Here is a 15,574-nt window from a genome sequence, read left to right as displayed (position 1 = left end):
CAAAGTAGAGGAGAAATTGTTGAAGAAAAACATAAGGCACTTGGGATGGATAGTTTCTATCCAGTTATAGTAAAGGAGGCAGCAAAGGAAGTAAGCAAACCCTTAACCATATTTATGAGAGTTTCCTTGGACTCAGGGGAGGTACCCATGGACTGGAGTTGTGCAAATGTGACCCCGATTCATAAAAGAGGATCAAAGGGTGACAAAAGTAATTGTAGACCTCTTAGTTTAACTTCTGTTCCAGGGAACGTAATGGAGGTACTGGTTAAAGAAGTACTGCAGGATCATCTAGACAAGACTTCAGTTTTAGTTAAGATACAGCATGGGTTTGTTAATAGGAAGTATTGAGTGACCAATTTGATTGGATACTATGATGTGGTCACAAAGGAACTGGATGCAAATAATAATTTTGATATTATATACTTCGATCTTAGGAAGGCTTTGGATACTGCTCTACGTGGACGACTGCCGTTCAAACTGGAGCAAAGTGGCATTGGAGGCAAATTGCTGCAATGGATAAAGGGATGGCTGAGTGGGAGAAGACATAGTGGTAATCAATGGACACTGCTCTTCATGGGCTAATGATATTAGTGGAGTCCCCATGGTTCAGTGTTGGGTCCATTGTTATTTTCTGGATTTATTAATGATACTGATGGTTGTATATCAGGCTTAATGTATAAGTCTGCAGACTATATGAAGGTTGGCAAGGTTGTTAATGGCACTAATGACAGTACACTACTGTAACAGGATCTACAAAAGTTGAACAGATGGGTTGATAGGTTGCAACTGAAGTGTAACATTGCAAATTGAAAGTACTGCATATGGGTAGCAGTAACCCCGGAGTCATGTATCAACTGTGTAGTACTACACTGAGGGTGGTAGAGAATGAAAAGGACCTCGGGGTAATTGTGCAGTCAGATATGAAGTTTTCTGAGCAGTGCAGACGATCTGCAAGAGTAGCTCATGGTGTCTTGTCAATGATATATAGGAATTTTTCAAGTAGGGAAAAGGAGGTGATATCACCTTGTATAAGCAATGGTCAGGCCACGCCTTGAGCACTGAATACAGGTCCGGAGGCCTCATTTTAGTAAGCATGTAGAGCTGCTGGAATGGGTACAGAGAAGGGCAATAAGATTAGTGAATGGAACAAATAGTTGCTCTTATGAAGAAAGGCTTAAGTTTTGCAAATTACAGTGTCTGGAATACTAGGCACCTGTGAGGTGATCTGATTGAAGTGGATAAGGCCTTGAATGGATTGCGCATGCTCAATGCTGATGGGATTATTCCTCTTGCCTAGATTTAATTGCCTGAGAGGGCATAAATTCAAATTGAGGAAAGACAGTTATAGAATAGATGTGCAGAAATTTGCTTTTAGCCAGCGGGTGTCTGATTGCTGGAACAAACTTCCATCTGTCGTAGAAGTTGATAGCTTAAATAGATTCAAGGCAGAACTAGACAAACATTTGGAGCAAATGGATGGGTGAAATGGGAAGTGGTGTTTTTTTTTTTTTTTTTTTTTTCCCTGATGCTGTGTAAGCTTCTTTCTTGCACCATATGCCTCTGCTAATGCTAAAAATGATAATAAGCAGCGCTTACTGTATATACACATTTTTTTTTTTTAAGAAACCCCAAACACAAAAGGTATTAGAACCTACAGTACTTAATACTACCGCATGTTGGTTGAAGGTTGAGAGGATAAATGAAAAAGAAGAAAAGTTGGTTTTGCATTCTGTGAGTTTCAAGTTTGGTAGTAAATGGATGTCGACCAGTTGTGGCACGTGTTTGCACTGGTTTGGAAGGGAAGGGGATTATAGAAGCCAATTTGGATGAATAGTGCCTATGGGAGTATCCACAGAAAAGGCATGCAACAGAAACAGAATGTTTATGAGGCAGAGAGTGTATAGACTTTGTAAGAGCTGGGTCATTAATTATCCTAACTAATTAACAGCCTTTTAAATGGAGTCTGAAAGCCTCAGGGAGGTTAATAAGGGGACACTGCCCCAGATGAGGGAACAATATTCTATGGTAGGGCAGACTTGAGATTTCTACAGAGTGCATAGCTGAAGTGAAGAAAAGTAATACAAAGAGCAAAAGAGAAAACTCAGTTTTTTATATGTGCTGATAAAGCAATATTAGTGATGTGCTTATGCCAACAGAGATTAGAAGTCAGGGTAATCCATAATAGAGATAGGTGATCTTGTCTAGAAATTGGACTGTCATCATTTATAAGTAGAAGAGCCAAAGAATCCTTTTTGTGTTGTAAGAGAGGATTGAGTTTTAGAAGGATTTAAATTAACTAAGTTATATTTGCCCCACTGGAGAATTACTTGGAGATCAGTATTTAAGGAATTGGTAGTGGACCTTTGAGAAGTTTAAGCTTTTTGTGCAAAAGAAGGTTTCTCAAACTGGAGGGTGGAATGCAATGTGCTATCATCAGCAAAACTATAGATAGGACCAACTAATGGAAGAAGATCATTAATATACAAAAGGAAAAGAGTAGGAGAAAGGCTGAACCTTGGGTAACACCTGAATTAGTGGAGACATTAGAAGACAATGAATCGTCTACCGTCACCCACAGTGAGCAATAAGAGAGAAAACTGGATATTACCCAATTACAAAAAACAGTTGGCAAACCATAGGATGGAAGCTTATTTAGACCTTTATGCCAAACATGATCAAAAGTCTCTGAAATATCAAGCATACTGGGATCATATGAGTTTCACTAATCTTTTCCCTTGAATTTGCCCACAGATAGATAATATAAACCATTATATCACCAGTGGATCAACACTGATGGAATAAATATTGGAGATCACTGATCAGAAGACTTTTAGACAGTTTAGGTGTTGGTGATTAATGGATTTTTACATTACATTGGAAAGAGTAGAAGTAATTGCAATGGGACAATAATTAGCTGGGAGAAATTTGTCACCCATTTTTAGGAACTCACTGGATATGAGCACATTTCCAAGCAAAAGGAAATATACCAGTGGAATAAAAAGTTGTAAAAAGGTGACACAAAACAAGGGTAAGCTCAGGGGCACAGGTTTTGAGAACAAGTGGAGGAATACCATCAGAACCAGGTGTCTTCTTGGCATCAAGATTCTTCCAAATTTTTATGACATCCTTTTGATGAAAGACTACAGAAGGCATTGAGTGGAGTGTACTGGGGATGTAGGAGTTGATTCACCATGATCATCAATATAAGAGTTATAAGAAAAGTAGAATGTAATTAAGACAGCATTATCTTTAGCTGAGATCATAATAGAACCATCAGGTTTTAACAGAGGTGGAAGCAGAGAAGGGCAAAAGTTGTGGCCAACAGTTCTGGCAAGAGACTAGAATGCTTGACTACTGTTCAGACAAGAAGAAAGTTTTTTATTCTTAGCATGTTAAAAATAGAGTTTGGACTGATTAAAACCTGATTTATTTACAATTATTGTGAGCTTTGGTAGGCAGAAAATGAAGCTGAAGATCTGGGTGCAAACCAATTCAAGATAAGAATGTTTGATAAATGTGCTAAGGCTATTCAAAGTATGAACGTTGTGATATGCAACAATCTTACTGCAAACAATGTTTTAGAGCTGTACCCTTGAAATACAGAAAGATTGGCTCTCACTATGATCCCATCATAAACTAAAAAGACATCAATCATACTGCATCATGGAAGAGATGGAGGGCTGCCAGTTTTGTTCTGGAGACTAAACATGGGTTTCACTATTTCAAGCTTCCAAAAACTTTTGTTTTGTTTTGTTTTAGGTAATTTTATAATTTTCTTTATCATTACTGTTTTATAATAATATCAATGAATGTTGTAAGCAGGGCCATGGTGATTATCCAGCTGTATAAGGAAATGGCCAGGTTGCATCTTGAGTACTGCAAACAGGTCTGGAAACCACATTTTAGGATGGAGGTGGATGATTAGTCAGGGGCACAAAAAGATATTCTTACCAAGAAAGAGTTACATATTGCAGCATCTGGAAGCTAAGGATCTGCAAGGAGACCAGATTGAAATCTTTAAGGCTTTAAATGGATTCAGTAAACTAAATGCAGTTGGCATCCTTACTTTTTCAGGTTGGCACACATAAGGGGATATAAATTTCAACTGAAGAAGGATAATTACAGGATAGAGATGCAAAAATTTGCTTTCAGCTAGAGAGAAACTGACTGTTGAAATACTTGGACAACTTTCCATCTGACGTTGTGAAGGTAAATAGTTTGAATAAGCCGACCGGGCTAGCCGGGTGGGTAAAGTGCCTACCTGGCAACCCAAAGGTCGCGGGTTCGAATCAACTAACAAAAACAAAAAAAAAAAAAGTTTGAATAAATTTAAGGAAGGATTAGATACATTATTGTTGGGGATGAATACGCGATGTGGGTAGTGTTTTTTTTTAAAGCTTACTTCCTCACATCATTTGCTACTACTAACAATAAAAACTAAGTTACACTAAAATGCAAGTAAATTTAGAGCAAAAACCTTAGATATATATAAGAGGTATAAAACATTATTTTACAAGTGGGGCAATAGCCTCAGTTTTGTATGTAGCAACAAGCTACATAAAAAACTATATTTGCTCACAGCTATACAAAACTGAAGCTACTGTCCTACCACAACAACAATATTCTACAATGTAATGATAAAGAGAAATCCAATATGCACCTGCTGTTGTCTCATATTTTGTAGAATTAGAGAAGTCTGCTGATATGTAGCACTTGATGTTGCAATCATTCTTTCAAGGTCTGGTGGAATAGGTTTATTTTGAGCAATAAGCTGAAAAAAAGAGTTTCAATTATGAGTCAATATGGGAAACTAACCAAAATCTAATAATCAGGGCCATTGCTGATAGTGTTTTTAACATTGTTTTATCATTTTTGTTTTTATTACTAACTCAATCACATGCAATACACTAAACTAAAAAAGAAGAGACACTGACAGATATAATCACATCCTATATTAATCAATAATTTTATTTTAAATGTAATGGAACACTGAAGGAAATCTAGCTATAGTAGTCAGAATATTCAGCAGGTAGCTAACTGTAGAGCTAATAAAATGAACAAATGTCTGCAAATTTTATATCGGTGTTAGACTTCTACTGCTGGTTGACAATAAAAAATGGCAGAAAGTGGAACAACTAAAATACAATCAAAAGAAAGAGTATGGGCGTAAAATATATTTTAACTACATATTTTATTTAAGGTCTAGTCTGAATGAACAAATTTATAACCAGACTATCTGCAGTCAGAAACAGTGGAATAAACAAATCTTCAATCTGATGTAACACTACTGGCTGAATCAGATTGAAGGCAATCTTATCTTTCTTTAAGCATTAGGTGCTATAAATCAGTGACAAATCTGAGAATGACTTTTCTGAGAACAAATTGCCAATTGTTGAAAAATTTCCATTCACCCAGATAATCTTGACAAAATTAGTGACAGGATGGAGGAGACAGATTGGTGAAGTTCATCTTCTTTACTCCATTACAACCCTGATCTTACAATTCATGGATCAGAATGTGACTACTAACTGCACTTTCAGAAGTTTAGGGCTATCCAAAGCCCTCAACTTCTAAAACCATTACTGCCATATAATCACATCAGCTAAATGTTTGGAGGACAGTGATGGAGAAAACAAACCCACTTTAAAGAAATTTTGAAAAGGCTCCAACTTCAGAATGTGATTGATAACTCTGCTGAATGCTACACAACAACGAGATCCTCCAACAACCACGGAAAATATGCCTCAGAAAAGGCTAGGAAACTTTAGATTCCTCTTAGGAGGATGATACCGTCAACGATCCACAGCAGCCTTCAGCTTTTTTTTAAGTACCTGACATGTTAAAGGACGATACTACAAGGAGTAAATTGTTAACTAGTCTTTTTTTTTTTTCTCAGATAAATAAACTAAAAAGAGTTTAGTGATCAAGTTTATGGCTTCTGTGAAACCAATTATCATTACAATATCTTTTGCACTTTTAAAGAACTGATTAATGATGAATATTAATGAATATTAATGGCCCATCGTATGGAGTGAATTGGAATGCCATTCCAGAATAATCACAAATTACAAGTCTTCTGCATGAAAACTGTTAGGAATTTGACATATTCATGTTAACTTCTGTGGACTTAAAAAGTCAGTATACCATGTTCATTGGAGATCAATCAATTGGAGTGAGAAGAGTTTGTGAATTCATTAACACGTAACTTGGTTTTACATATATTGAAAATAATTATTCATATATTTCATTCAGTAATAAAATATTTTTGAAATGTTGACAATATTAAAGGATATTTTCGAACACGTGTTGTTAAGTTAGTACTATGATTATAAGTTTAAAATGCTTTTAATACAATATATATGAATGAGGCAATCTTACCTAGCGGTATGCTAGGTTCTCTGACCAACTTGTCTGCTTCATCTTTCAAAGAATAAAGACGGCTGAACATGGTTAAAATTTGATAGGAAGGCATCAGCAATGCCATAATGTGCAATACAGATCATGCTAATAGACAACACGTTACATTATACAATACATTTAAGAAGCTTATGCTAGAAGAATGGTTAAATACATAGGAAGCCCTAGAGGTAAGAAACTTAAATTATGACTATGGTGAAAGGAACACAAACCAATGTACACTGAGTGGACAGAAATCATGGGATACCTACGTAGTAACAGGTAGACCCACCTTTAGCCCGGATAACGGCAGTCACACAGCGAGGCATTCAGTCCACAAAAGTGCTCCAGGGGTATTTCCATCCATGCTTGCTGCACCACAGACCATAACTCTTGCATTCCTGGGTGGAGGATCCAAAGCTCGAACGGACCTTTCCACAGCATCCCAAAAATGCTCCACAGAGTTTATGTCCAGTGAACAGTCAGGCCATTCCATGGTGGTAAAATCTGCAGAATGCACTTTGAACCATGTTCTAGTCACCACACCTCAGCGGAGGTACATTGTCCTGCTGTAAGAGTCCATTGCACTGTGGGTGCATGATAGTAGTAGCATGTGATGCAAGAAAGCAAGTGTATGAGCTTATGCAGCATCAGCAAAAAAAAAAAAAATCGCACCATTCCCTCCAAATGCCTGTCCAGTTCCTCCTTAAATTTATTTAACCTATCAACTTCCACGACAGATGGAAGTTTGTTCCAGCAATTAACCACCCGCTGGCTAAAGGCAAATTTCCGCACATCTATTCTACATCTGTCTTTTCTTAATTTGAATTTATGCCCCCTTAGGTTCGTAATCTGAACAAGTGGAAGGAACCCACCAGAATTCAATGTGCTCAACCCATTCAAGGACTTATACACCTCAATCAGATCACCGCGCAGGTGCCTAGTCCCCAGCCACTGCAATTTGCAGAACTTAAGCCTCTCTTGGTAAGAGGATCCCTTCATTCCCCTCACCAATCTTGTTGCCCTTCTCTGTACACGCTCAAGCAAATCTACATCCTTCCTAAAATGAAGCCTCCAGACCTGTACGCAGTATTCAAGGCGTGGCCTGACCATTGACTTTTATACAGAGGGACAATCACCTCCTTTTCCCTGCTAGCAAAATTCCTATATATCATTGACAAAATCCCATGACCTGCCCTGGCAGCCTGTCTGCATTGTTCAGAAAACTTCATATCTGGCTGCACAATTAGTCCCATGTCTTTTCCATTTTCTACCACCTTAAGTGCAGTACTACATAGCTGGTACGTTTCTCTGGGGTTACTTCTACCCATACGCAGTACTTTGCATTTGTCAAGGTTAAACTTCAGTTGCCACTTCTTAGCCCATCTGCCCAAATTATCTAGATCCTGTTGCAGTAGCACACTCCTATTATTGTCATTAACAACCCTCCCAACCTTTGTATCATCTGTAAACTTCGACACTAAGCCTGATATACCTTCATCAATATCATTGATAAATATACAAAACAACAGAGGACCCAACACCGAACCTGGTGGGACTCCACTAATAACATTAGTCCACGAAAAGCAGCACCCATTAATTACTACCCTCTGTCTTCTCCCACTCAACCATCCTTTTATCCATTGTAGCAACTTACCCTTAATACCATTCTGCTCCAATTTGTACAATAATCTTCCATGCGCAACGGTGTCAAAAGCTTTCCTGAAATCCAAATATGTGATATGAAAATTATTTTTTGCATCCAGTTCCTTTGTAACCACATCATTATATCCTATCGAATTTGTCAGACAAGACGTTCCCTTAACAAACCCAATGCTGTGTCTGAATTATTGCTGTAGTTTTGTCTAGATGATCCTGCAATGCATCTTTAACCACTGACTGCATTATTTTATCCAGAACAGAAGTTAAACTGGTCTGTAATTACCTGTGTCACCCTTTGATCCCCCTCTGTGAATTGGGGATACATTTGCACATCTCCAGTCCGTGGGGACCACCCCTGAGTCCAAGGATGCTCTCATAATTATGGCTAAGGGTTTGCTTAGTTGCTTTGCTGCTTCCTTTAATATAACTGGATAGATCCCACCACTCCAGGTGCCTTTCTTATGTTTAACTTCAACAATTTCTCCTCCACTTTGCTCTCAGTTATTACAAAATCATTAAGTACCCTGCTACAATTTGATAACCTTCTGCCATTTTCAAACCTTAATAACTCCTCATGTGTGAATGTAGATGCAAAATACTCATTCAGTTTATTTGCTATCTCAGCAGGATCATCAACAGTCGAACCATTGATATCACAAGTGGACAAATCAGATTCATTCCTTTCCTTTTAGAGTTTATATAAGTAAAGAAATCCTTGCTGTTTTTCTTAGCATTCTTTGCCAAAGATTTCTCGTAATCTGCCTTCGCCTGCCTAACCTCCTTTGTGACCTATTACAGACTAGCTTATATCTGCCATAAGCTTCTGAGTCACTTGATAATTTATATGCATCCCATGCATTTTTCTTCTCTGTCATGAGTCTCATTAGTTCATTTGATAACCATTTAGGCCTAAACCTCGAACAATATTTCTTAATAGGTATGAAACTTTTAGTAGCATCCACGATTAATTCCTTGACTGCTTCCCACTTAGAATTTACTGTTGGTAACATCGTCAGTTGATCCCACTGTACAGAATTTAAAAACTGTCTGAGCATGATGGGATGCAAATGGTCTGCAAGGATAGACACGTAACCTGGACCATTCAGATATGCATCTAGAAGTAACAGATGTCCCAATTTGTGCCACTCGAACATGCTCCAGACCATTACCGACCATTCCAGACCAGTAAGGCTCGTGGAGTTGATGGAATATATCCTATAATCTTAAGGGAGGCAGCAAGCGAGTGCACTGAACCATTGAGGCTAATTATGTGAGATCACTAGACTCTGGGGTGATTCCCTTGGATTGGAAAAGTGCAAACGTATCTCCCATACATAAGGGTGGCTCTAAAAGTGAAGTTGGAAATTATCAACCTGTCAGTCTGACTTCAGTAGTAGGGAAAATCATGGAGGCAATGATCAAGGGTGGAATTCAGGATCATTTGGATCGAATTGAAATTCTCAAGGATACTCAGCATGGTTTTGTAAAGGGAAAATCATGTTTAACAAATCTGGTTCGCTATTTTGAAAGGGTCACTCACGAGCTGGATTTAGGGAATAATTTCGACATTGTTTATTTAGGTTTCAGCAAAGCTTTTGACTCAGTCCCACACGAGCGGTTGCTTTGTAAGCTGGAACAGGTTGGAATCACTGGGAAAATCCTTAGATGGCTTCAGGGCAGGAGGCAGAGAATTGTGATAGATGGCAATTCCTCAGATTGGGTTGATATAAGAAGTGGGGGTTCCCCAAGGATCAGTATTAGGACCATTGTTGTTTTTAATTTTCATAAACGACATTGATGAAGGGATAGAGGGCGTGATGTCTAAATTTGCAGATGATGTTAAAATTGGTGAGTAGTTAATGATCACTGTCAAGCTGAACTTCTTCAGAGAGACCTAGATAGACTTCAGGAATGGTCAGTAAAATGGCAGCTATGCTTTAATCCAACAAAGTGTAAGGTATTACACCTGGGAAACAGTAATCCCAAAATAACTTCTTCACTTGGTGGAGTTCAACTAAACCCATTACTGGAGGAAAGGGACTTGGGTGTTACGATACGGTCAGACATGAAATTCTCTGAGCATTGTAAACAGGTTGCAAGGAAGGCCCATGGTGTCCTTTAGCATTAGCATTAGTAGAGGCATTTGATGCAAGAAAGCAAGCTTATGCAGCATCAGCCAAAAAAAAAAAAAAAAACCACTTCCACTTCACCCCTCTGTTCATTCAAAATACCTGTCCAGCTGAGCCTTAAACTTATTTAGGCTATCAACTTCCACGACAAGGGATGGAAGTCTGTTCCACCAACCAACCACGCTGGCTAAAGGCAAATTTCCGCACGTCTATCCTACATCTGTCTTTCCTCAATTTGAATTTATGCCCTCTCAGGTGATTATTCTGAGTGAGAGGAAGAATCCCATCAGTATTGAGCATGCTCAAACCATTCAAGGCTTTATACACCTCTATCAGATCACCTCGCTGGTGCCTAGTCTCCAGACACTGTAATTTGCAAAACTTAAGCCTTTCTTCGTAAGAGCACCCCTTTGTTCCATTCACTAATCTTGTTGCCCTTCTCTGTACTCGTTCCAGCAGCTCTACATCCTTCTTGAAATGAGGCCTCCAGACCTGAATACAGTACTGTAGGTGTGGCCTGACCATTGCCTTATACAAGGGAATAATCACCTCCTTATCCCTGCTAGAAAAATTCCTATACAGCAGGCCCCCGTTATAACGCGGTTCGCTTTACGCTGATTCGCTATAACGCTGTTCTTACATTATAACCCGTATCTGACTATAACGCTATCAAAACTCACTGTAACGCTATTTTACTAGCATACAGATTGAATTTTTGGCAAATCCGTCTTCAGTCCAGTCTGTTTTGAGCCTTTTTTTTTTTTTTTTTTTTTTTTTTGGCAAAAGGAGAAAATAGCCACCATGAAATTAACTACAGTAATTATTTTTTATAATTTCTACTCTATGTACAAAATTGAAACTTTCAATATGCTCTTATTTTCTTGGTGTGGATAGTTTCAAGGGAGAAATTCTTTTTTAGTACTTAAGTTGAAAAAATTTACCATCCAGTGTCATATGTTGTTACGAAGTCTGCATTTTCTGTTCTGACCTGTAATAGAAAGATACTAAAAATAGATTTACTCCCTATCTCTTCTTTTGTTTTACTGTGGGAACTATAACTTGCGAAATGTTTTTCACACAATCAATCCCATGAGTGCTAAATGCGGGGCTGTTTCTTGTACAGTATTCTCTTGTCTTCTGAACTCCTCTGACCTTGTGGTTACCCGAAGTACATAAAATTTGTTTGTTTTACTGTTTTGGAAATTCCATAAACATTCTCCATGAGTCACACCATAATTGATTTACGTACTTTTCCTGCAATAAACAACCATTTGATTTTACTGCACGGTAAAATCGAACTTTTCAGATAAATAAAACATTTGTCACCGTCTTCAGCTCACTTGCCAGAGGAATTCTAGATATCATTCAGTGCATACAGTGTTAGACATACAGACAGTTCACTGTACTCGAACATCGTATCACAATCAGTGCAACGCAGTTACATTTGCAGAGAGTTAAGGCGGATAAGAATGAAAAAGCAACAATGTCTGGACACGGTGCAAAGATTGGAAAGGTAAGAAAAACATTGAGTTTGAAAATTAAATTAGACGTTTTGAAGAGAATTGATTCCGGTCAAAGACAAGTGGATGTGTGCAATAATTTAGGACTGGCAGGTTCAACTGTAAGAACAATCATAAAAAATAAAGAATCAATTTTAGCAGCTGGAAAAACAGCTGTTCCCCTGCAGGCAACTAAATTGACCAGGGCTAGGCCGGCTATTATGATTGAAATGGAGAAACTTCTACATAATTTTATTGAAGACAACATTCAATGTAGAATTCCTTTAAGTTCAATTATTATTAAAGAAAAAGCGAAGATCCTATATGAAGATTTAAAGGAAGCTCACCCCGAAAAAAATGTGGAACCATTTAACGCTAGTAAGGGCTGGTTTCATAGATTTAGAAAGCGCTATAACCTGCACAACGTAGCAATACAGGGAGAAGCTGCAAGTACAGATCAACAAGGGGCCGTAACTTTCAAAAAAGAATTTGTTAAAATTATTGAAGAGGGATGTTATACTGCTCAACAAGTTTTTAACATAGATGAAACAGGTCTTTTTTGGAAACGAATGCCTAAAAGAAGTTTCATATCAAAAGAAGTAAAAAACATACCATGCTTCAAAGCGGCGAAGGATCGGTTAACTTTGTTGTTGGGTGGTAACGCTGCGGGTTTTTTTAAATTAAAACCCCTTTTAGTTTACCATTCCGAAAATCCAAGGGCTCTTAAAGGTTTAGCTAAATCAAACCTACCTGTAATCTGGAAGGCTAATAAAAAAGCTTGGGTAACCAGGCCGCTTTTCATTGATTGGTATGCTGAGTTCTTCTGTCCTGCAGTGGAAAAATATTGTGCAAAAAATAACATTGGTTATAAAGCTATTCTAATCATGGACAATGCGCCAGGACACCCAAGCAAAGAGAGCTTAGAAGACTTGAACAATCACATAAAAGTTTTTTACATGCCTCCAAACACTACGTCTCTGATCCAACCAATGGACCAAGGAGTAATTGCAACACTTAAAGCATACTACATAAGGAACACCTTTTCCCAAGCTATTAAAGCCATCAACACTGAAAATGTACCGAGCTTAAAGGAGTTTTGGAAATCCTATAACATTAAAACTGCCATCTACAACATTTCAAGTGCCTGGGATGAAGTGACTCAGAAAACCATGAATGGAGTGTGGAGGAAAGTTTGGAAAAATTGCATAAAGCATTCCCAGGAACCTGATGATTCCGTTGAAAATTTTAAAACACAAATTGTTGAGCTCGGAAAAGAAGCAGGATTACACGAAATTAATGAAGACATCGTACAAGAGATGATTGACAACGACAGGGATGGCCTCTCTAATGAAGAACTAATGGAAATTATAAAAGAACAAGAGCTTGCTATTGAGGGAGATGATGATCAAGATACTATAGATGAAGAACCGATGAAGTCGCTGACTGCAAAAGGACTTAGTGAAGCTTTTGAACACTTCGAAAAAATGTGTGATTATTTCCGGGAGAACGACCCTGACATGCAACGAAGTGCCAAGGTAATAAGAAATTTGAAGAAAGAAATGAATCCCTACATGATGTTGTACAATGAGAGGAAGAGGGCCAAAGCACAACCCAAAATTGACACATTTTTCAGTCCAAAGATACGAAAACTCGAGAGCACAGGGCCATCGAATTAATAAATTCATGATTTTCGTTAGTTAATTACCTCATAATTATATGTGTATATAATGTAGAATATTTTATATGTACAAAATTTTGAATATTAAATATTTTTAATCGACATTGGTGCATATTTTCACTACCATTTATTACTGATTAGAAAATATCCTATGGAATAGACCGCAACTCACAAATACATATGTTACCTTATGGGAATATGGCGCTCGCTTAGCGCGGATTGACTTAGCGCTCTGTTTTCCCGGAACGAACTATCAGCGTTAAGCGGGGGTCACCTGTATATCATTGACAATACACCATGAGCTACTTTTGCAGCCCGTCTGCACTGCTCAGAGAACTTCATATCTGCCTACACAACCACCACCAGGTCCCTTTCATTCTCTACCACTGTCAGTGTAGTACCACAGAGTTGATACGTTGCTCTGGGGTTGCTGTTTCCCATGTGTAGTACTTTACATTTGTCAATGTTAAACTTCATTTGCCACCTCTCAGCCCATCTGCTCAACCTTTCCAGATCCTGTTGCAGCAGCATAGTGTCAGTAATGTCCTTGACAACCCTGCCTACCTTTGTATCGTCTGCAAACTTCGACATTAAGCTTGATATACCATCATCAATATCATTTATAAATACAGAAAACAATAATGGGCCCAACACTGAGCCCTGAGGGACTCCACTAATAACATTAGTCCACGACGAGCAGTGTCCATTGATTACCTGTCCTATCGATGATCTATCGAACTTTTGCAAGTAGAGATAGGGACGTGATAATCCCATTACGTTAGACCACACTTGGAATACTGTGTTCAAGTATGGAGACCGCACCTAAAGAAAGACATCGAGCTTATTGAAAGGGTGCAAAGACAGGTAACTCGCCTTGTGAGATCGGCAAAAGGGCGTCCTTATGAAGAAAGACTTCGAATATGTGGGTTGCAGAGTTTGGAAACTAGACACCTTAGAGGACATTTGATTGAGGTGTTTAAGGCTCTAAGAGGGATCAGTAAAATGGATGAGGACGAAATTTTCAAGATTATAAATGATACTAGAACTAGGGGACAAAAATTCAAGTCATGGGGGGAAATGTTTAGATTGGACTGCAGGAAGTTTTATTTTAGCCAGCAAGTTATAAATTACTGGAATAAGTTGCCTTCATGGGTGGTAGAGGCCGACAGTTTGGGGAAATTCAAAGGCCATCTGGATAGTACCTTCGGGTAAGGGAAGCGCATAGGATGATAGGTTTAATTTCCCTTTTTTTTTTATTAATTATTATTATTTATTTTTTTGTTTTTATCATTGTTTTGTTCGGATATTTTTATTATTTTTTTTTTTGGCTGGTGCAGCATAAGCCATAGGCTTTCTTGCACCATGCAGCCATTACTAATACTAATACTAATCCACCTGCCTGAACAGTTCCTTGTTGACAAGGCAGGGGAAATAGCTTCGTGCAGTTTCTGTCAGATACGCAACCTCCCATCTGCTTGAAATAACTGGAAATGGGACTCATCGGACCAGGAGACCCGTCTCCAATCATCCAGGGTCCAGTGTCAATGTTCTTTTGCCCAGTTGAGGTGTAGAGTCCTGTGCCATGGTGTTAGCAATGGGACTCTGGTGGTTAGGCAGCTCCCATAACTATTGCGGCTAACGATTGACTAATGGTCTTCGTGGAGACATTTCTGGCACTTCCATCGTTGAAGTCGGTGGTGATTTGTGCCACTGTCGCTCTCTGGTTGGCTGAAACAATGCAAGATGGCCACGTTCATCTACCACCTTTCTCTGCCCACAATTAGATGTTATTAATGAAATGGCATATTCCCGATACGCTTTTGATACTGTTGAACGGGGATACTGCAATTTCTGTACCATCTCTGATATAGAGTGACCCATGTGTCGGGCACCTACTATCATCCTTCTTTCAAAGTCGGTTAACTGATGTTTATCCATACTGACATTGAATTACTGTCTACGTGAATGCAATGATGCAGTGTACCGATATAATCTGCCAAGCGGTGGGTTCGTCCACTAGCGAGAGGGGTGACAGCATAGGGTTAACCAGGAACCCCATAAATTCTGTCCTTTCAGTATACATACGATTAAAGGATTCAGGATATTGTTGTTGATGGGAGACAGCAATAACTCTGATAATAGGATACTTTATATTGAAGACAGTAAGGAAGCCAAAGGTTTGTTCACATATTTTTTTCTGGGAAAAAAAA

General features: G+C 38.5%; 1 protein-coding gene across 3 annotated transcripts in view; it reads right to left on the bottom strand.

Annotated features, from left to right (window-relative positions):
* XNP (ATRX chromatin remodeler XNP) overlaps nucleotides 1-15,574 on the bottom strand; it is a 664,672-nt gene that overhangs the window by 21,638 nt on the left and 627,460 nt on the right. For all 3 annotated transcript variants that reach the window (XM_090383634.1, XM_090383636.1, XM_090383635.1), the window contains exon 27: nucleotides 4,661-4,771. In XM_090383634.1, coding sequence (XP_090239760.1) covers nucleotides 4,661-4,771 — 111 coding nt within the window. The remainder of the gene's footprint in view (nucleotides 1-4,660; nucleotides 4,772-15,574) is intronic.

This window comes from Mastigoproctus giganteus, chromosome 10 (assembly GCF_048544385.1).
Source record: "Mastigoproctus giganteus isolate SK-2022 chromosome 10, ASM4854438v1, whole genome shotgun sequence".
In the NCBI taxonomy this organism is placed as follows: domain Eukaryota; kingdom Metazoa; phylum Arthropoda; class Arachnida; order Uropygi; family Thelyphonidae; genus Mastigoproctus; species Mastigoproctus giganteus.
This window is presented reverse-complemented; position numbering and strand designations above follow the sequence as displayed.